This window comes from Salvelinus fontinalis, chromosome 17 (assembly GCF_029448725.1).
Source record: "Salvelinus fontinalis isolate EN_2023a chromosome 17, ASM2944872v1, whole genome shotgun sequence".
NCBI classification, from domain to species: domain Eukaryota; kingdom Metazoa; phylum Chordata; class Actinopteri; order Salmoniformes; family Salmonidae; genus Salvelinus; species Salvelinus fontinalis.
In genome coordinates this window covers 6,735,505-6,757,363 of record NC_074681.1, presented here as the reverse complement: position 1 = coordinate 6,757,363, position 21,859 = coordinate 6,735,505, and the positions used below count along the sequence as shown (strand labels likewise).

The 21,859-nt window shown below is 42.1% G+C and overlaps 2 protein-coding genes across 2 annotated transcripts in view; both read left to right on the top strand.

Annotated features, from left to right (window-relative positions):
- Window positions 1-1,467: 1,467 nt before the first annotated feature.
- dnajb4 (DnaJ heat shock protein family (Hsp40) member B4) lies at window positions 1,468-14,032 on the top strand. The gene is made up of 3 exons (XM_055866014.1): window positions 1,468-2,125; window positions 8,330-8,925; window positions 13,476-14,032. The coding sequence occupies exons 1-3, from the start codon at window positions 1,915-1,917 to the stop codon at window positions 13,707-13,709; spliced, it is 1,041 nt and encodes a 346-aa protein (XP_055721989.1). The 5' UTR covers window positions 1,468-1,914; the 3' UTR covers window positions 13,710-14,032.
- Window positions 14,033-17,869: 3,837 nt separating this feature from the next.
- gipc2 (GIPC PDZ domain containing family, member 2) overlaps window positions 17,870-21,859 on the top strand; it is a 42,767-nt gene continuing 38,777 nt past the window's right edge. Inside the window, exon 1 of the mRNA XM_055866013.1 lies at window positions 17,870-18,491. Coding sequence (XP_055721988.1) covers window positions 18,219-18,491 — 273 coding nt within the window. The 5' untranslated portion in view covers window positions 17,870-18,218. The remainder of the gene's footprint in view (window positions 18,492-21,859) is intronic.

Here is a 21,859-nt window from a genome sequence, read left to right as displayed (position 1 = left end):
TAACTCTCTGTTGGTTAATGTATAGGCCTAGGTGCTATGTTATCGAAGGTCGGAGGTCCAGTATTGTTTCAGAACACTGACATGCTGGAATGGTCCAGAGATGGGGAGTCGGTCGGGGAGAGGACAGCACAGAGGTCACGGTCTGGGGTTCATGAAGGACTATGGGTCATAGTTCATTTAGGCCTAGTTCTATCGACCTTGTTCCTGAAAACAGTGGCACCCTATTCCCTATGTAATGCACTACTGTTGTGCCATTTGTGACGAGGCTCATACTAGGTTGATGGGTCAGAGGTCATTTAGGCCTAGTTCTGTTTATGTTATGTAACAAGAAGGGATCACTCTGAGATAAGTACGGGTCAGAGAGGTACGGGCCAGAGAGGTACGGGTCAGATAGGTACGGGTCAGATAGGTACGGGTCAGAGAGGTACAGGTCAGAGAGGTACGGGTCAGAGAGGTACGGGTCAGAGAGGTACGGGTCAGAGAGGTACGGGTCAGAGAGCTACGGGCCAGATAGGTACGGGTCAGAGAGGTACGGGTCAGAGAGCTACGGGCCAGATAGGTACGGGTCAGAGAGGTACGGGTCAGAGAGGTACGGGCCAGAGAGGTACGGGTCAGAGAGGTACGGGTCAGAGAGGTACGGGTCAGAGAGGTACGGGCCAGAGAGGTACGGGTCAGAGAGGTACGGGTCAGAGAGCTACGGGTCAGAGAGCTACGGGTCAGAGAGCTACGGGTCAGAGAGGTACGGGTCAGAGAGGTACGGGTCAGAGAGCTACGGGTCAGAGAGGTACGGGTCAGAGAGCTACGGGTCAGAGAGGTACGGGCCAGAGAGGTACGGGCCAGATAGGTACCCGTAGGTACAGGTCAGAGGTTAGTGTCTGTCTCAGTAGGTACAGGTCAGAGGTTAGTGTCTGTCTCAGTAGGCACAGGTCAGAGGTACAGGTCTGTCTCAGTAGGTACGGGTCAGAGGTTATAAAGCTGGACAGGAGGCCTATCCTCTGGATATGGATCCTCTTAACACCATAGCTGATGACTTGAATGCAAAGACACCAAACAGACCATTTCTCCACTTAAATTCAATCGACTCCCTGTCTTGTCCTCCTCTAACCAAACCACAGGCCTTTATTATAAGGCTTATGATAACCTGTTAAGGGTATTACAATGTAAGTGACTAGGTTCTGTAGACCATGTTATTGTTATTTTCACTCAACTTGGGATGACAAGTCCATATAGGTGAGTGTTTAAACAGAAATACAGGCATAAAAAAAACGTAATCTTTGCACCTCAACAGATGACCCCCCCCACCCCAAAACGGAATCTTTGCACCTCAACAGATGACCCCCCCCCCCAAAGAAACGGAATCTTTGCACCTCAACAGATGTTCCCCCCCCCCCCCCCAAACGGAATCTTTGCACCTCAACAGATGACCCCCCCCCCCAAAACGGCACCTCAACAGATTAATCCCCCCAAAAAGAGCCAAATATGGGAAATGACGTGCTTCAGCAGCAGCATTGAAGTTCTAGAAAGAGCCCCTGGATTCCAGCGAGCAGAGAGAGCATGCCGGTGGGTGTCGGACGCAAGAGGAGGGGAGACACGGCTGTTTAGTGTGTCTATATCGGGATGTGGATAAATATCACAGGGTCCACAGCTCTGAGTAATCACTCTAAACCTAGCTAGGCTACTTAATCTATCTGTAGCTGTTCAACTCTCCTGACTGTGTGTCAGTGTCTGGCTGGCACTGATCTTATTGTTGAGAGTTGCAGAGAGAGCAGCGGTTAAGTTTTCCACTTACCGCCATATCAGAGGGCTCTCTCTCTCCTGGATATATTTTCATAGCGGATTGACTGACAGGCAGCGTCCGTCAAACACACCAGCGGCTTCTCTTCTCTCCAGCGCGGGGCCGCTTCGGGGGAAACTATGGGGAAAGATTATTATAAAATCCTGGGGATAGTGAAAGGAGCGGCCGACGAGGATATCAAAAAGGCGTACAGGAAACAGGCTCTGAAATGGCACCCGGACAAAAACAAGGCGTCCAACGCCGAGGAGAAATTCAAGGAGATCGCGGAGGCATATGAAGTCCTCAGTGATCCGAAAAAAAGAGAGATATATGATCAGTATGGAGAGGAAGGTAGGATAATACGACACTACACATTTCATTATTGTCTTCTTCTTTTGATTACCTGGTTTTCATGTCATTTCACCCACCCCGGGTCATTGAGCGCACACATCAAAATGTGCGTATAATATAATTGGCCATTATCCAATACAGACCGACATTTTAACCACACTGGTTAGAGAAGACAACATCATTTCACTCTCATTTAATTTATTCGTAACATTTATTATAATAAAACAATATGCTGTTATTTCCCTTTTTTGTCAGGGTGGCGTATCAGTCTGCCCGTAATATGCAGACATTGCTCTTGGTTGGTCAGAAATATATAACAGCAATTATTTACAAATATATTGTCAGATTGTATTATTATTACTGTCAATTACAATAATTGCTGTTGAACATGTCAGTATAGAGCTGTTTTGCAGCCCAAGGCTTTATAACCATTTCAATAGCAGAAGGGAAAACAGCATATTTGCCATGGTAGGAGGAATCCACTGACCTGGAGACGTCCAGCTATAATGCCATGTACTTATGAATGTAATCTTCTGTGTATTGCCTATGTACACTATAGGCCTGGATCAAATACTATGTACACTATAGGCCTGGATCAAATACTATGTACACTATAGGCCTGGATCAAATACTACTTACAGTATAGACCTGGATCAAATACTATGTACACTATAGACCTGGATCAAATACTATGTACACTATAGGCCTGGATCAAATACTATGTACACTATAGGCCTGGATCAAATACTATGTACACTATAGGCCTGGATCAAATACTATGTACACTATAGGCCTGGATCAAATACTATGTACACTATAGGCCTGGATCAAATACTATGTACACTATAGGCCTGGATCAAATACTATGTACACTATAGGCCTGGATCAAATACTATGTACACTATAGGCCTGGATCAAATACTATGTACACTATAGACCTGGATCAAATACTATGTACACTATAGACCTGGATCAAATACTATGTACACTATAGGCCTGAATCAAATACTATGTACACTATAGGCCTGGATCAAATACTATGTACACTATAGACCTGGATCAAATACTATGTACACTATAGGCCTGAATCAAATACTATGTACACTATAGGCCTGGATCAAATACTATGTACACTATAGACCTGGATCAAATACTATGTACACTATAGACCTGGATCAAATACTATGTACACTATAGACCTGGATCAAATACTATGTACACTATAGGCCTGGATCAAATACTATGTACACTATAGACCTGGATCAAATACTATGTACACTATAGGCCTGGATCAAATACTATGTACACTATAGACCTGGATCAAATACTATGTACACTATAGACCTGGATCAAATACTATGTACACTATAGACCTGGATCAAATACTATGTACACTATAGGCCTGGATCAAATACTATGTACACTATAGACCTGGATCAAATACTATGTACACTATAGGCCTGGATCAAATACTATGTATGGCAAATATTCCAGCACATTGACTAAGACTATTCCATTGGTCCCATAGACTAGGACTATTCCATTGGTCCCATAGAATAGGACTATTCCATTGGTCCCATAGACTAGGACTATTCCATTGGTCCCATAGACTAGGACTATTCCATTGGTCCCATAGACTAGGACTATTCCATTGGTCCCATAGACTAGGACTATTCCATTGGTCCCATAGACTAGGACTATACCATTGGTCTCATAGACTAGGACTATTCCATTGGTCCCATAGACTAAGACTATACCATTGGTCCCATAGACTAGGACTATTCCATTGGTCCATAGACTAGGACTATTCCATTGGTCCCATAGACTAGGACTATTCCATTGGTCCCATAGACTAGGACTATTCCATTGGTCCCATAGACTAGGACTATTCCATTGGTCCCATAGACTAGGACTATTCCATTGGTCCCATAGACTAGGACTATTCCATTGGTCCCATAGACTAGGACTATTCCATTGGTCCCATAGACTAGGACTATACCATTGGTCCCATAGACTAGGACTATTCCATTGGTCCCATAGACTAGGACTATTCCATTGGTCCCATAGACTAGGACTATTCCATTGGTCTCATAGACTAGGACTATTCCATTGGTCCCATAGACTAGGACTATACCATTGGTCTCATAGACTAGGACTATTCCATTGGTCCATAGACTAGGACTATTCCATTGGTCTCATAGACTAGGACTATTCCATAGACTAGGACTATTCCATAGACTAGGACTATTCCATTGGTCCCATAGACTAGGACTATTCCATTGGTCCCATAGACTAGGACTATTCCATTGGTCCATAGACTAGGACTATACCATTGGTCCCATAGACTAGGACTATTCCATTGGTCTCATAGACTAGGACTATACCATTGGTCCCATAGACTAGGACTATTCCATTGGTCTCATAGACTAGGACTATTCCATTGGTCTCATAGACTAGGACTATTCCATTGGTCTCATAGACTAGGACTATACCATTGGTCCCATAGACTAGGACTATTCCATTGGTCTCATAGACTAGGACTATTCCATTGGTCTCATAGACTAGGACTATTCCATTGGTCTCATAGACTAGGACTATTCCATTGGTCCCATAGACTAGGACTATACCATTGGTCTCATAGACTAGGACTATTCCATTGGTCCATAGACTAGGACTATTCCATTGGTCTCATAGACTAGGACTATTCCATAGACTAGGACTATTCCATAGACTAGGACTATTCCATTGGTCCCATAGACTAGGACTATTCCATTGGTCCCATAGACTAGGACTATTCCATTGGTCCATAGACTAGGACTATACCATTGGTCCCATAGACTAGGACTATTCCATTGGTCTCATAGACTAGGACTATACCATTGGTCCCATAGACTAGGACTATTCCATTGGTCTCATAGACTAGGACTATTCCATTGGTCTCATAGACTAGGACTATTCCATTGGTCTCATAGACTAGGACTATACCATTGGTCCCATAGACTAGGACTATACCATTGGTCCCATAGACTAGGACTATTCCATTGGTCTCATAGACTAGGACTATTCCATTGGTCCCATAGACTAGGACTATTCCATTGGTCCCATAGACTAGGACTATTCCATTGGTCCATAGACTAGGACTATACCATTGGTCCATAGACTAGGACTATTCCATTGGTCCCATAGACTAGGACTATTCCATTGGTCCATAGACTAGGACTATACCATTGGTCCATAGACTAGGACTATTCCATTGGTCCCATAGACTAGGACTATTCCATTGGTCTCATAGACTAGGACTATTCCATTGGTCTCATAGACTAGGACTATTCCATTGGTCTCATAGACTAGGACTATTCCATTGGTCCATAGACTAGGACTATACCATTGGTCCATAGACTAGGACTATTCCATTGGTCCCATAGACTAGGACTATTCCATTGGTCTCATAGACTAGGACTATTCCATTGGTCCATAGACTAGGACTATTCCATTGGTCCCATAGACTAGGACTATACCATTGGTCTCATAGACTAGGACTATTCCATTGGTCCCATAGACTAAGACTATACCATTGGTCCCATAGACTAGGACTATTCCATTGGTCCATAGACTAGGACTATTCCATTGGTCCCATAGACTAGGACTATTCCATTGGTCCCATAGACTAGGACTATTCCATTGGTCCCATAGACTAGGACTATTCCATTGGTCCCATAGACTAGGACTATTCCATTGGTCCCATAGACTAGGACTATTCCATTGGTCCCATAGACTAGGACTATTCCATTGGTCCCATAGACTAGGACTATTCCATTGGTCCCATAGACTAGGACTATACCATTGGTCCCATAGACTAGGACTATTCCATTGGTCCCATAGACTAGGACTATTCCATTGGTCCCATAGACTAGGACTATTCCATTGGTCTCATAGACTAGGACTATTCCATTGGTCCCATAGACTAGGACTATACCATTGGTCTCATAGACTAGGACTATTCCATTGGTCCATAGACTAGGACTATTCCATTGGTCTCATAGACTAGGACTATTCCATAGACTAGGACTATTCCATAGACTAGGACTATTCCATTGGTCCCATAGACTAGGACTATTCCATTGGTCCCATAGACTAGGACTATTCCATTGGTCCATAGACTAGGACTATACCATTGGTCCCATAGACTAGGACTATTCCATTGGTCTCATAGACTAGGACTATACCATTGGTCCCATAGACTAGGACTATTCCATTGGTCTCATAGACTAGGACTATTCCATTGGTCTCATAGACTAGGACTATTCCATTGGTCTCATAGACTAGGACTATACCATTGGTCCCATAGACTAGGACTATACCATTGGTCCCATAGACTAGGACTATTCCATTGGTCTCATAGACTAGGACTATTCCATTGGTCTCATAGACTAGGACTATTCCATTGGTCTCATAGACTAGGACTATTCCATTGGTCCCATAGACTAGGACTATACCATTGGTCTCATAGACTAGGACTATTCCATTGGTCCATAGACTAGGACTATTCCATTGGTCTCATAGACTAGGACTATTCCATAGACTAGGACTATTCCATAGACTAGGACTATTCCATTGGTCCCATAGACTAGGACTATTCCATTGGTCCCATAGACTAGGACTATTCCATTGGTCCATAGACTAGGACTATACCATTGGTCCCATAGACTAGGACTATTCCATTGGTCTCATAGACTAGGACTATACCATTGGTCCCATAGACTAGGACTATTCCATTGGTCTCATAGACTAGGACTATTCCATTGGTCTCATAGACTAGGACTATTCCATTGGTCTCATAGACTAGGACTATACCATTGGTCCCATAGACTAGGACTATACCATTGGTCCCATAGACTAGGACTATTCCATTGGTCTCATAGACTAGGACTATTCCATTGGTCCCATAGACTAGGACTATTCCATTGGTCCCATAGACTAGGACTATTCCATTGGTCCATAGACTAGGACTATACCATTGGTCCATAGACTAGGACTATTCCATTGGTCCCATAGACTAGGACTATTCCATTGGTCCATAGACTAGGACTATACCATTGGTCCATAGACTAGGACTATTCCATTGGTCCCATAGACTAGGACTATTCCATTGGTCTCATAGACTAGGACTATTCCATTGGTCTCATAGACTAGGACTATTCCATTGGTCTCATAGACTAGGACTATTCCATTGGTCTCATAGACTAGGACTATTCCATTGGTCCATAGACTAGGACTATACCATTGGTCCATAGACTAGGACTATTCCATTGGTCCCATAGACTAGGACTATTCCATTGGTCTCATAGACTAGGACTATTCCATTGGTCCATAGACTAGGACTATTCCATTGGTCCCATAGACTAGGACTATTCCATTGGTCCATAGACTAGGACTATTCCATTGGTCTCATAGACTAGGACTATTCCATTGGTTCCACAGACTAGGATTATTCCATTGGTCCCATTGTAGGCAGCCGGGCAAACTCAAGTGAAGCTGAAGTTGGTGACAAAGTAATTGATGTAGCCTACATGTATGTATTTGACCCAGGTCTAGTAGCCTATCGTACAGCGAGTTATTAGCATTATCTGAATGGTTCCCGACTCCAGTGTCACTCAGGTCTCAAATGAGCCTATCAATACATATCAGCATTATCTATCAATACATATCAGCATGATCTATCAATACATATAAAAATTATCCATCAATACATAGATAGCATTATCTATTGTTATCGGTATTATATATCAATGCATAGGTTATCATCATTATCGATACACAGGCTATCATCATTATCAATACATAGGTTATTAACATTAGCTATCGATACATATTACCATTATCTATTGTTATCGACATTGTCTATCAATGCATAGGTTATAATCATTGTCAATACATACAGTAGGTTATCATCATTATCTATCAATACACAAATGATCAGCATTATCTATCAATGCATATCAACATTATCTATCAATACATAGGTTATCAGCTTTATATATCAATACAAAGGTTATCGTCATTAGCTATCTATACGTAGGTTATCAGCATTTTCTGAATGATGTCATAGTTTCCCAGCTGCTGTCACTCAGGTCTCAGTACATAATATGTTAAATGCATTGCATTATCTGAATGGTTGTTGACTCCAGTGTCATTTCCTGTCAGGTCTCAAAGGAAGTCCCAATAGTGGTCCAGATGACCAGGGCAGCAACTTCACCTCCTACACATTCCACGGAGACCCCCACGCCACCTTCGCCACCTTCTTCGGCGGCGCCAACCCTTTCGAGATGTTCTTCGGACGCAAGGCTAACGGGCGCGGTCCGGGCGGAGACGACGAGGACATGGATGTGGACGGCAACGACCCGTTCGGCTCCTTCACCTCGTTTAATCTCAACGGGTTCCCTCGGGACCGCCACGTGGGGCTGGGCGGGCAGCAGAGGAGGAAGCAGGACCCGGCCGTTCATCACGAGCTGCGGGTATCGCTGGAGGAAGTGTTTCACGGTTGCACCAAGAGGATGAAGATCAGCAGGAAGAGGATGAACCCAGACGGACGGACCATGAGGACGGAGGATAAGATTCTCACCATAGAGATTAAGAGAGGGTGGAAGGAGGGAACCAAGATCACGTTCCCCAGAGAAGGAGACGAGTCGCCCAATACGATCCCTGCTGATATTGTGTTCGTCATTAAGGACAAGCCCCACATGCACTTTAGAAGGGAGGGGTCGGACATCGTGTACCCGGTGAAAGTTAGTCTACGACAGGTGAGATGGGTTTTTGCTTGGCGGATCTCGGTGGGCCGCCTTATCAAAGTAATAGTTAGGGGAAACACTGCCAATAGAAAGTGGTTCAATGTGGAATAACAGATTGATTTGGCTGGTTTAGGTGCTGTACAACTGGACACACAGTACCAGTGGAAAGATTGGACACACCTACTCATTCCAGGGTTTTTCTTTATTTTGACTATTTTCTACATTGTAGAATAGTAGTGAAGACTTCAAAACTATGAAATAACACATATGGAATCATGTAGTAACCAAAAAAGTGTTAAACAAATCAAAATATATTTTATATTTGAGATCTTCAAAGTAGCTACCCTTTGCCTTGATGACAGCTTTGCACACTCTTGGCTTTCTCTCAACTAGCTTCATGAGGTAGTCACCTGGAATGCATTTCAATTAACAGGTGTGCCTTGTTAAAAGTTCATTTGTGGAATTTCTTTCCTTCTTAATGCATTTGAGTCAATATGTTGTGTTGTGACAAGGTGGGATGGTATACAGAAGACAGCCCTATTTGGTAAAAGACCAAGTCCATATTAGAGGTCGACCGATTAATCGGAATGGCCGATTAATTAGGGCCGATTTCAAGTTTTCATAACAATCGGTAATCGGTATTTTTGGACACCGATTTATAAAAAATAAAAAAATATTTATACACCTTTATTTATCTAGGCAAGTCAGTTAAGAACACATTCTTATTTTCAATGACGGCCTAGGAACAGTGGGTTAACTGCCTTGTTCAGGGGCAGAACAACAGATTTTTACCTTGTCAGCTCTGGGATTTATTTCTGCAACCTTCCGGTTACTAGTCCAACGCTCTAACCACCTGCCTTACATTGCACTCCACGAGGAGCCTGCGTGGCAGGCCGACTACCTGTTACGCGAGGGCAGCAAGAAGCCAAGGTAAGTTGCTAGCTAGCATTAAACTTATCTTATAAAAAACAATCAATCTTAACATAATCACTAGTTAACTACACATGGTTGATGATATTACTAGTTTATCTAGCTTGTCCTGCGTTGCATATAATCGATGCGGTGCCTGTTAATTTATCATCGAATCACAGCCTACTTCGCCAAACGGGTGATGATTTAACAAGCACATTCGTATAAAAAGCACTGTCGTTGCACCAATGTGTACCTAACCATAAACATCAAAGCCTTTCTTTAAAATCAATACACAAGTATATATTTTTAAACCTGCATATTTAGTTAATATTGCCTGCTAACATGAATTTCTTATAACTAGGGAAATTGTGTCACTTCTCTTGAGTTCTGTGCAAGCAGTCAGGGTATATGTAGCAGTTTGGGCCGCCTGGCTCGTTGTGAACTGTGTGAAGTCCATTTCTACCTAACAAAGACCGTAATTAATTTGCCAGAATTGTACATAATTATGACATAACATTGAAGGTTGTACAATGTAACAACAATATTTAGACTTATGGATGCCACCCGTTAGATAAAATACGGAACGGTTCAGTATTTCACTGAGAGAATAAACGTTTTGTTTTCGAAATGATAGTTTCCATATTCGACCATATTAATGACCAAAGGCTCGTATTTCTGTGTGTTATCATGTTATAATTAAGTCTATGATTTGATAGAGCAGTCTGACTGAGCGGTGGTAGGCACCAGCAGGCTCGTAAGCATTCATTCAAACAGCACTTTCGTGCGTTTTGCCAGCAGCTGTTTATGACTTCAAGCCTATCAACTCCTGAGATTAGGCTGGTGTAACCGATGTGAAATGGCTAGCTAGTTAGCGGGTTGCGCGCTAATAGCGTTTCAAACGCCACTCGCTCTGAGACTTGGAGTAGTTATTCCCCTTGCTCTGCATGGGTAACGATGCTTCGAGGGTGGCTGTTGTCGATGTGTTCCTGGTTCGAGCCCAGGTAGGGGCGAGAGAAGCTATACTGAAGCTATACTGTTACACTGCCATACTAAAGTGCCTATAAGAACATCTAATAGTCAAAGGTATATGAAATACAAATGGTATAGAGAGAAATAGTCCTATAATTCCTATAATAACTACAACCTAAAACTTCTTACCTGGGAATATTGAAGACTCATGTTAAAAGGAACCACCAGCTTTCATATGTTCTCATGTTCTGAGCAAGGAACTTAAACGTTAGCTTTCTTACATGGCACATATTGCACTTTTACTTTCTTCTCCAACACTTTGTTTTTGCATTATTTAAACCAAATTGAACATGTTTCATTATTTATTTGAGGCTAAATTGATTTTATTGATGTATTATATTAAGTTAAAATAAGTGTTCATTCAGTATTGTTGTAATTGTCATTATTACAAATAAACAAAAGAAATCGGCGGATTAATCGGTATCGGCTTTTTTGGTCCTCCAATAATCGGTATCGGTATCGGCTTGAAAAATCATAATCGGTCGACCTCTAGTCCATATTATGGCAAGAACAGTTCAAATAAGCAAAGAGAAACGACAGTCCATCATTACTTTAAGACATGAAGGTCAGTCAATCCGTAAAACTTCAAGAACTTTGAACGTTTCTTCAAGTGCAGTTGCAAAAACCATCAAGCGCTATGATGAACTGTCTCTCATGTGGACCGTCACAGGAAAGGAAGACCCAGAGTTACCTCTGCTGCAGAGGATAAGTTCATTATAGTTAACTGCACCTCCAGGCTGTATAAGGGCCATTTGACCAAGAAGGAGAGTGATGGAGTGCTGCATCAGATGACCTGGCCTCCACAATCAACCCAATTGAGATGGTTTGGGATGAGTTGGACCGCAGAGTGAAGGAAAAGCAGCCAACAAGTGCTCAGCATATGTGAGAACTCTGTCAAGAAAATAATTCCAGGTGAAGCTGGTTGAGAGAATGCCAAGAGTGTGCAAAGCTGTCATCAAGGCAAAGGGTGGCTAATTGGAAGAATTGTGAGTATAAAATATATTTTGTTTTGTTTAACAGTTTTTTGGTTACTACATGATGTAACCCAAAAATTTGTTATTTCATAGTTTTGATGTTCACTATTATTCTACAATGTACATAAAGGTTAAATAAAAAATATAAAGGTTAAATTAAAAAAATAAAACATTTGGAAATAAGAATTTGTTCTTAACTGACTTGCTTAGTTAAATAAAGGTTACATATATTTTTTAAAAGACAGGATTGTGTAGAGGCACAGATCTGAGGAAGGGTACCAAAACATTTCTGCAGCATTGACGATCCCCAAGAACACAGTGGCCTCCATCATTCTTAAATGGAAGAAGTTTGGAACCACCAAGTCTCTTCCTCGAGCTGGCCGACCGGCCAAACTGAGCAATCAGGGGATAAAGGCCTTGGTCAAGGAGATGACCAAGAACCTGATGGTCACTCTGACTGAGCTCCAGAGTTCCTCTGTGGAGATGGGAGAACCTTCCAGAAGGACAACCATCTCTGCAGCACTCCACCAAATCAGGCCTTTATGGTAGGGTGGCCAGACAGAAGCAACTCCTCAGTAAAAGGCACATGACAGCCCGCTTGGAGTTTGCCAAAAGGCACCTAAAGACTCTCAGACCATGAGAAACAAGATTCTCTGGTCTGATGAAACCAAAGTTTGAACTCTTTGGCCTGAATGCCAAGAGTCACGTCTGGAGGTAACCTGCCACCATCCCTACGGCGAAGCATGGTGGTGGCAGCATCATGCTGTGGGGATGTTATTCAGCGGCAGAGACTAGTCAGGATCGAGGGAAAGATCCTTAAAGAAAACCTGCTCCAGAGTGCTCAGGACCTCAGACTGGGGTCGACGGTTCACCTCCCAACAGGACAACGACCCTAAGCACAGAGCCAAGACAACGCAGGAGTGGCTTCGGGACAAGTCTCTGAATGTCCTTGAGTGGCCCAGCCAGAGCCCAGACTTGAACCCCATCAAACATCTCTGGAGAGACCTGAAAATAGCTGTGCAGCGACGCTCCCCATCCAAGCTGACACGCTTGAGAGGATTTGAATAAAATGGGAGAAACTCCCCAAATACAGGTGTGCCAAGCTTGTATCGTCACACGAAGAAGACTCAAGGCTGTAATCGCTGCCAAAGTTTCTTCAACAAAGTACTGAGTAAAGGGTCTGAATACTTATGTAAATGTAATATTGTTTTTGTTTTATAAATTTGCTAAAATTTCTTAACATCTGTCTTTGCTTTGTCATTATGGGGTATTGTGTGTAGATTCTCTCTCTCTCTCTCTGTCTCCTCACTCTCTCCTCCTCTTCTCTCTCTCCTCTTCTCTTGTTATTCATGTATTGAAAATAGCTTCACGTTAAATCACAGCCTCGTTTATCAGTAATGGAGCATAGTTTCTGCTTGAAGGAAAAGTCCGGTTTTATTAAACCACCAAACCAGAAGAACACATGTTCATAACCACAAATCTGGAGGCGATTCCAGACTAATAATAACTATATCTAGTTACAGTATCTTGTGGTTTGTGTGCATGTGTGTGTGTGTGTGTGTGTGTGTGTCTGAGTCTCTGTCTGTGTGTTGTCCACTCTGTCAACATGTCATTGACTATGTGTACCCTCTCCTTTACCTCTTCCAGTCGTTGTGTGGTTGCTCGGTGACGGTGTCTACGATAGACGGGAAGACGTGTAGCATGAAGATCACGGATGTGATAAAGCCAGGCATGAAACAGACTGTAGCAGGACAGGGCCTTCCCTTACCCAAGAACCCCGAGCAGAGAGGTGACCTGGTGGTGGAGTTTGACGTGAACTTTCCCGAGAGTCTCCCCAGCAACGCCAAGGATGTCCTGAAGAGGCATTTACCTGCTTCCTAGAAGAACATACACACAGAGAGACAGAGACACACAGAGACAGAGAGACCGACACACAGAGAGAGACAGAGACACAGAGAGACACGGAGTGACAGAGAGACCGACACACAGAGAGAGACAGAGAGACAGAGACACGGAGTGACAGAGAGACCGACACACAGAGAGAGACAGAGACACAGAGAGACACGGAGTGACAGAGAGACCGACACACAGAGAGAGACAGAGACACAGAGAGACACGGAGTGACAGAGAGACAGAGACACACACCTGGTGGATGGAAAGGGATGACATCAGGATGCCAGCTTACTCCTCTCTCCTCATCCTCCTCTCTCTCTCTCTCCTCTCTCTCTTCCTCATCCTCCTCTCTCCTCTCTCTCATCCTCTCCCCTCTCTCCCATCCTCCTCTCTCTCCTCTCTTTCATCCTCCTCTCTCTCTCTCTCTCATCCTCCTCTCTCTCTCTCTCTCTCTCATCCTCCTCTCTCTCATCCTCCTCTCTCTCCTCTCTCATCCTCCTCTCTCCTCTCTCTCTTATCCTCCTCTCTCTCTCATCCTCCTCTCTCTCTCATCCTCCTCTCTCCTCTCTCTCATCCTCCTCTCTCTCTCTCTCTCTCTCATCCTCCTCTCTCTCTCATCCTCCTCTCTCTCCTCTCTTTCATCCTCCTCTCTCTCTCTCTCTCTCATCCTCCTCTCTCTATCATCCTCCTCTCTCTCCTCTCTCTCATCCTCCTCTCTCTCTCTCTCTCTCTCATCCTCCTCTCTCTCATCCTCCTCTCTCTCTCTCTCTCTCTCATCCTCCTCTCTCTCTCTCTCTCTCATCCTCCTCTCTCTCTCATCCTCCTCTCTCTCCTCTCTCTCATCCTCTCTCTCTCTCTCTCTCTCTCTCATCCTCCTCTCTCTCATCCTCCTCTCTCTCATCCTCCTCTCTCTCTCTCTCTCATCCTCCTCTCTCTCTCTCTCTCATCCTCCTCTCTCTCTCTCTCTCATCCTCCTCTCTCTCTCATCCTCCTCTCTCTCTCTCTCATCCTCCTCTCTCTCTCATCCTCCTCTTTCCTCACACATGAGGACAATGATGACTGTTCACAGGCCGAGGCCCTTTCTAAAGAATGTGCAATGTATATTTTGATCTGTTTGGTGTTTTGTCTAAATACAATGCATGCTGCAAAGTTGATATACGTGGAAGTAAATGTGTTGATATTTGACAGTAAACATTTTATTATTTTTCGTCCTTTCCCACATTCACCTCATGTTCCTTTCTGTTATGTTTCATTTGATTTGGGGTGCGTCCCAAATGGAACCCTATTCTGTTCATAGTCCCATAGGACTGGTCTAAAGTAGTGCACTATGTAGGGAATAGGGCTCTGGTCTAAAGTAGTGCACTATATAGGGAATAGGGTTCTATAGGGCTCTGGTCTAAAGTAGTGCACTATGTAGGGAATAGGGCCCCATAGGGCTCTGGTCTAAAGTAGTGCATTATATAGGGAATATGGTGCCGATTGGGACTAGACATAGTGTGTGCCACGGAATGTAACATTGATTATATACTGTATAATATAACATTGATTATATACTGTATAATATAACATTGATTATATACTGTATAATATAACATTGATTATATACTGTATAGTATAACATTGATTATATACTGTATAATATAACACAGGACAAGGATGTAGAGATCTGAGGACCGATGGGGTTTGTTTAGCCCACGTTCATGAAGCAAATGACTTGGTTTATACTGGCCCCATTGTTCTGGAGGAGATTCACATTAAAAGTCCTGAGCTATTAATACAGCTATAAAGTTGAAACAAAGTACTGGACATATTTTCATAATCAACATTTGTAACTTTGAAAGACATACAGTACTTTACAAATAAAACATTTGGAAATCTCGTTTACACCATGGAAAGAGACCCAATCATTTCAACACAAAACTCTGAGGATATTTATCTTCAGGTTCTGTAACTACACTGTCTGAAGTATAATATACACCACCACATATACAACACCGCCCTCTACAGGCCAGGAGGAAATACATATAGCCTGTCTGTCTGTCTGTGTCTGTCTGTCTGTCTGTCTGTCTGTCTGTCTGTCTGTCTGTCTGTGTGTGTCTGTCTGTCTGTCTGTCTGTCTGTCTGTCTGTGTCTGTCTGTCTGTCTGTCTGTCTGTCTGTCTGTCTGTCTGTCTGTCTGTCTGTCTGTCTGTCTGTCTGTCTGTCTGTCTGTCTGTCTGTCTGTCTGTCTGTCTGTCTGTCTGTCTGTCTGCCTGCCTGCCTGCCTGTCTGTCTGTCTGTCTGTCTGTCTGTCTGTCTGTCTGTCTGTCTGTGTGTGTGTGTGTGTGTCCACAGCTGCAGTAACCATCGACTGGTTGGCTGTTACTAACACATAAACAGTGTAACTAACACAGAGACGACCTTTCAACCCCAGGAGACACCACATCACTCAGACAGATTTATAGGAGCTAAGTGTAGTTAACTGATTCCCTATATAGTGAACCCTATTCCCTATATAGTGAACCCTATTCCCTATATAGTGCACACTATTCCCTATATAGTGCACCCTATATATTGCACTATTCCCTATATAGTGAACCCTATTCCCTATATAGTGCACACTATTCCCTATATAGTGCACCCTATATATTGCACTATTCCCTATATAGTGAACCCTATTCCCTATATAGTGCACACTATTCCCTATACAGTGCACCCTATTCCCTATATAGTGCACACTATTTCCTATATAGTGCACCCTATATATTGCACTATTCCCTATATAGTGAACCCTATTCCCTATACAGTGCACCCTATTCCCTATATAGTGCACACTATTCCCTATATAGTGAACCCTATTCCCTATATAGTGCACACTATTCCCTATATAGTGCACCCTATATATTGCACTATTCCCTATATAGTGAACCCTATTCCCTATATAGTGCACACTATTCCCTATATAGTGCACCCTATATATTGCACTATTCCCTATATAGTGAACCCTATTCCCTATATAGTGCACACTATTACCTATATAGTGCACACTATATATTGCACTATTCCCTATATAGTGAACCCTATTCCCTATATAGTGCACACTATTCCCTATATAGTGCACACTATTCCCTATATAGTGCACCCTATATATTGCACTATTCCCTATATAGTGCACATTATTCCCTATATAGTGAACCCTATTCCCTATATAGTGTACACTATTCCCTATATAGTGCACACTATTCCCTATATAGTGCACCCTATATATTGCACTATTCCCTATACAGTGCACCCTATTCCCTATATAGTGAACCCTATTCCCTATATAGTGAACCCTATTCCCTATATAGTGAACCCTATTCCCTATATAGTGCACACTATTCCCTATATAGTGCACCCTATATATTGCACTATTCCCTATATAGTGCACACTATTCCCTATACAGTGCACCCTATTCCCTATATAGTGCACACTATTTCCTATATAGTGAACCCTATTCCCTATATAGTGCACACTATTCCCTATACAGTGCACCCTATTCCCTATATAGTGCACACTATTTCCTATATAGTGCACCCTATATATTGCACTATTCCCTATATAGTGAACCCTATTCCCTATACAGTGCACCCTATTCCCTATATAGTGCACACTATTCCCTATATAGTGCACCCTATTCCCTATATAGTGCACCCTATATATTGCACTATTCCCTATATAGTGAACCCTATTCCCTATACAGTGCACCCTATTCCCTATATAGTGCACACTATTCCCTATATAGTGCACCCTATTCCCTATCAAGGCGAGACCTAGATGCAGACACAGGAAGCAGGTGGTTGGAGTCTTACAATGTTTATTAATCCAAAGGGGTAGAATGGTCGTGGACAGGCAAAAAGGTCAAAACCAGATTAATTGACATGATTAATTTTAAGGATTTGCTAATAAAACAATAGATAATTATAGGGTGAGGGAAAATAACATCAATAAATTCAACAAGTGAACTGTACGCAGCAGTGGTAACAGTTGTAAGGACTTAGTAACAAAATGTGTACTTTGTATGTCCTTTGGATGTGTGTTGTTGAGAGTAAAGAAGACAGGTCTATGGCGCATATCTACATGGCCCCACCGCCAGGACTCCTGCCCCCACCCAGCCTCTTTTCCCCGCACAGCATATTGAAACAGAGTCGCTATTGTTCACCGCGGAACAGCCTGTGTGTTTTATACAGTCGCAGAGACAGTGGAACAAGGAAGACATCGCGCCACACGGTCGTCACCTACCTGTTGAATATTACCTACTGTTTAATGATCAGGTCAGGTGTTGGGTTGACAAGTTACTCACTGTCGAAGAACAAAGTCGAACCTGGAAATAAAGGATAGTCAGTCGAGTTTAATCGAGGTAAAGGCGGAAGGAAGGAGGAATTGTGGAAGAGGTAGCCATTCAAATGTTCTAGCCGGACAGACAGACCACCGGATTTATCAACCGACCAAAAACAGATTTATTGACGACACCACACGATGCCTTTAGGACTGAGACGAAATAAGAACAAGTCGAGGGAGAGCTCGAACCTGGTGGAGAATGAGGAGGTCGGTGGACACACCGGTGGGCGCTCCGTGAAGTCGACGGTAAACGGAGCGGGGCTCCCACCACCACCTGCTAACCTGCGGCCCAAACTAGTGTTCCACACTCAGCTAGCCCACGGCAGCCCCACGGGAAGGATCGATGGATTTAATAACGTCAAAGAACTCTACGGGAAAATAGCTGAGACGTTCAATTTAAGTCAACCAGAGGTAGGTTTTTTTTACAGCTCCTGTAGTTCTAGACCAGTGGTCACGTACCTTTTCTGTGTCACGGTCCCTTTCCGAGTCAAAATACAAGCCGAGATCTACCGCTCAGATTTAAAAATAACATGACTTAAAAAACGTAGGAAGCCTATGCAACATTCACCAATTAAAACAGTTCTGTAACAATGAGGTTTGTGCAGCAGGCTATAAGCCCAATACATTATCACTGCATATACATTATCACTGCATATTGACTAAGCTTGAATCTTTCTTCTCAGACCATTTTGTAATTATCTTTTTAGAAAATTTAGGTATATGATCAAACTTCAGTCTTCCAGCTGGTGGCGAAACTCAAGTCGAACTGCATTGTTAATGACTCATGCACTAATTCACGTTGTTACTCCTATGACCAGAGAAAGTGAAATATTCATCGATAATAATAATAACAACGAAAGCTTATCAGAACACCGGTCAGCGGTATGATACGTGCACTTGACTTGCTCTCTGGGCCTGTCTAATAGGCGGAGGTCTACCTTCAGACTCGTGAAATGTTTCAAAATGGGAACACTGTGCCTTCCCGGCGCTCGGCCTGCTAAATCAGGTGCACCTACCCTCAACAGCGCGAAACGAATAATACAAAATAGGAGGATTTATCGTTAGTTTATTTTTACAAAAATAATGGTGATCGACTAGAATGCCTTGGAGACCGACCAGTCGATTGCCTTGGAGACCTTTATTCATGTCCTCATTACACGTGGTACAACAAAACCACTAATGATCTGTAAGATTCTCTACTTTGAAAAAGGATTTAAACAAATAATATTGGAATCACCATGGTCACAACCATAAACTGTCAACTCTACTTGCCTGATAGATTAATATACTGGAGAAAATGAATTTTGGATTAAATATGTTAAATTTAATTCGGTTTTAGAGTCTTAATTAAAGCATGTGAGGAGAAAGTAAATTGCTACTGTGTATACAACTCCGTCAGGTTTGTTTTTAACGTCTACTCCGTCAGGTTTGTTTTTAATGTCAACTCCGTCAGGTTTGTTTTTAATGTCAACTCCGTTAGGTTTGTTTTTAATGTCAACTCCGTTAGGTTTGTTTTCAATGTCAACTCCGTCAGGTTTGTTTTTAACGTCAACTCCGTCAGGTTTGTTTTTAATGTCAACTCCGTCAGGTTTGTTTTTAATGTCAACTCCGTCAGGTTTGTTTTTAATGTCAACTCCGTCAGGTTTGTTTTTAATGTCAACTCCGTTAGGTTTGTTTTTAATGTCAACTCCGTCAGGTTTGTTTTTAATGTCAACTCTGTCAGGTTTGTTTTTAATGTCAACTCCGTCAGGTTTGTTTTTAATGTCAACTCAGTCAGGTTTGTTTTTAATGTCAACTCCGTCAGGTTTGTTTTTAATGTCAACTCCGTTAGGTTTGTTTTTAATGTCAACTCCGTCAGGTTTGTTTTTAATGTCAACTCTGTCAGGTTTGTTTTTAATGTCAACTCCGTCAGGTTTGTTTTTAAGGTCAACTCAGTCAGGTTTGTTTTTAATGTCAACTCAGTCAGGTTTGTTTTTAATGTCAACTCCGTCAGGTTTGTTTTTAATGTCAACTCCGTCAGGTTTGTTTTTAATGTCAACTCCGTCAGGTTGTTTTTAATGTCAACTCCGTCAGGTTTGTTTTTAATGTCAACTCAGTCAGGTTTGTTTTTAAGGTCAACTCCGTCAGGTTTGTTTTTAAGGTCAACTCAGTCAGGTTTGTTTTTAAGGTCAACTCAGTCAGGTTTGTTTTTAATGTCAACTCCGTCAGGTTTGTTTTTAAGGTCAACTCAGTCAGGTTTGTTTTTAATGTCAACTCCGTCAGGTTTGTTTTTAACGTCAACTCCGTCAGGTTTGTTTTTAAGGTCAACTCAGTCAGGTTTGTTTTTAATGTCAACTCCGTCAGGTTTGTTTTTAATGTCAACTCCGTCAGGTTTGTTTTTAAATGTCAACTCCGTCAGGTTTGTTTTTAATGTCAACTCCGTCAGGTTTGTTTTTAAGGTCAACTCCGTCAGGTTTGTTTTTAATGTCAACTCCGTCAGGTTTGTTTTTAATGTCAACTCCGTCAGGTTTGTTTTTAATGTCAACTCCGTCAGGTTTGTTTTTAATGTCAACTCCGTCAGGTTTGTTTTTAATGTCAACTCCGTCAGGTTTGTTTTTAATGTCAACTCCGTCAGGTTTGTTTTTAATGTCAACTCCGTCAGGTTTGTTTTTAATGTCAACTCAGTCAGGTTTGTTTTTAATGTCAACTCCGTCAGGTTTGTTTTTAATGTCAACTCCGTTAGGTTTGTTTTTAATGTCAACTCCGTCAGGTTTGTTTTTAATGTCAACTCTGTCAGGTTTGTTTTTAATGTCAACTCCGTCAGGTTTGTTTTTAAGGTCAACTCAGTCAGGTTTGTTTTTAATGTCAACTCAGTCAGGTTTGTTTTTAATGTCAACTCCGTCAGGTTTGTTTTTAATGTCAACTCCGTCAGGTTTGTTTTTAATGTCAACTCCGTCAGGTTGTTTTTAATGTCAACTCCGTCAGGTTTGTTTTTAATGTCAACTCAGTCAGGTTTGTTTTTAAGGTCAACTCCGTCAGGTTTGTTTTTAAGGTCAACTCAGTCAGGTTTGTTTTTAAGGTCAACTCAGTCAGGTTTGTTTTTAATGTCAACTCCGTCAGGTTTGTTTTTAAGGTCAACTCAGTCAGGTTTGTTTTTAATGTCAACTCCGTCAGGTTTGTTTTTAACGTCAACTCCGTCAGGTTTGTTTTTAAGGTCAACTCAGTCAGGTTTGTTTTTAATGTCAACTCCGTCAGGTTTGTTTTTAATGTCAACTCCGTCAGGTTTGTTTTTAAATGTCAACTCCGTCAGGTTTGTTTTTAATGTCAACTCCGTCAGGTTTGTTTTTAAGGTCAACTCCGTCAGGTTTGTTTTTAATGTCAACTCCGTCAGGTTTGTTTTTAATGTCAACTCCGTCAGGTTTGTTTTTAATGTCAACTCCGTCAGGTTTGTTTTTAATGTCAACTCCGTCAGGTTTGTTTTTAATGTCAACTCCGTCAGGTTTGTTTTTAATGTCAACTCCGTCAGGTTTGTTTTTAATGTCAACTCCGTCAGGTTTGTTTTTAATGTCAACTCCGTCAGAGTGCTGAAAGATCTGATAGAATGGTTGTGTTTTTATTGGGGATTTTCAAATGAATTATTTTTTTATATTTTACAAATGTTTGTAATTTTATTTTTATTTTTAGAGGCAAAAAATATGTCTGTTTTGAGTATCTGTTATCAACTCCTTCACTGATGGAGTCATTCATTGTTTTGTCAATATTCTGAAAAAATTTGTAATCACTGTTCTGCTTAAACAACG

Coding starts and splice junctions, on each gene's coding strand:
- dnajb4 (XM_055866014.1), top strand. CDS start 1,915: ATGGGGAAAGATTATTATAAAATCCTGGGGATAGTGAAAGGAGCGGCC. Junction 2,126..8,329: donor TGATCAGTATGGAGAGGAAG/GTAGGATAATAC, acceptor ATTTCCTGTCAG/GTCTCAAAGGAAGTCCCAAT. Junction 8,926..13,475: donor TGAAAGTTAGTCTACGACAG/GTGAGATGGGTT, acceptor TACCTCTTCCAG/TCGTTGTGTGGTTGCTCGGT.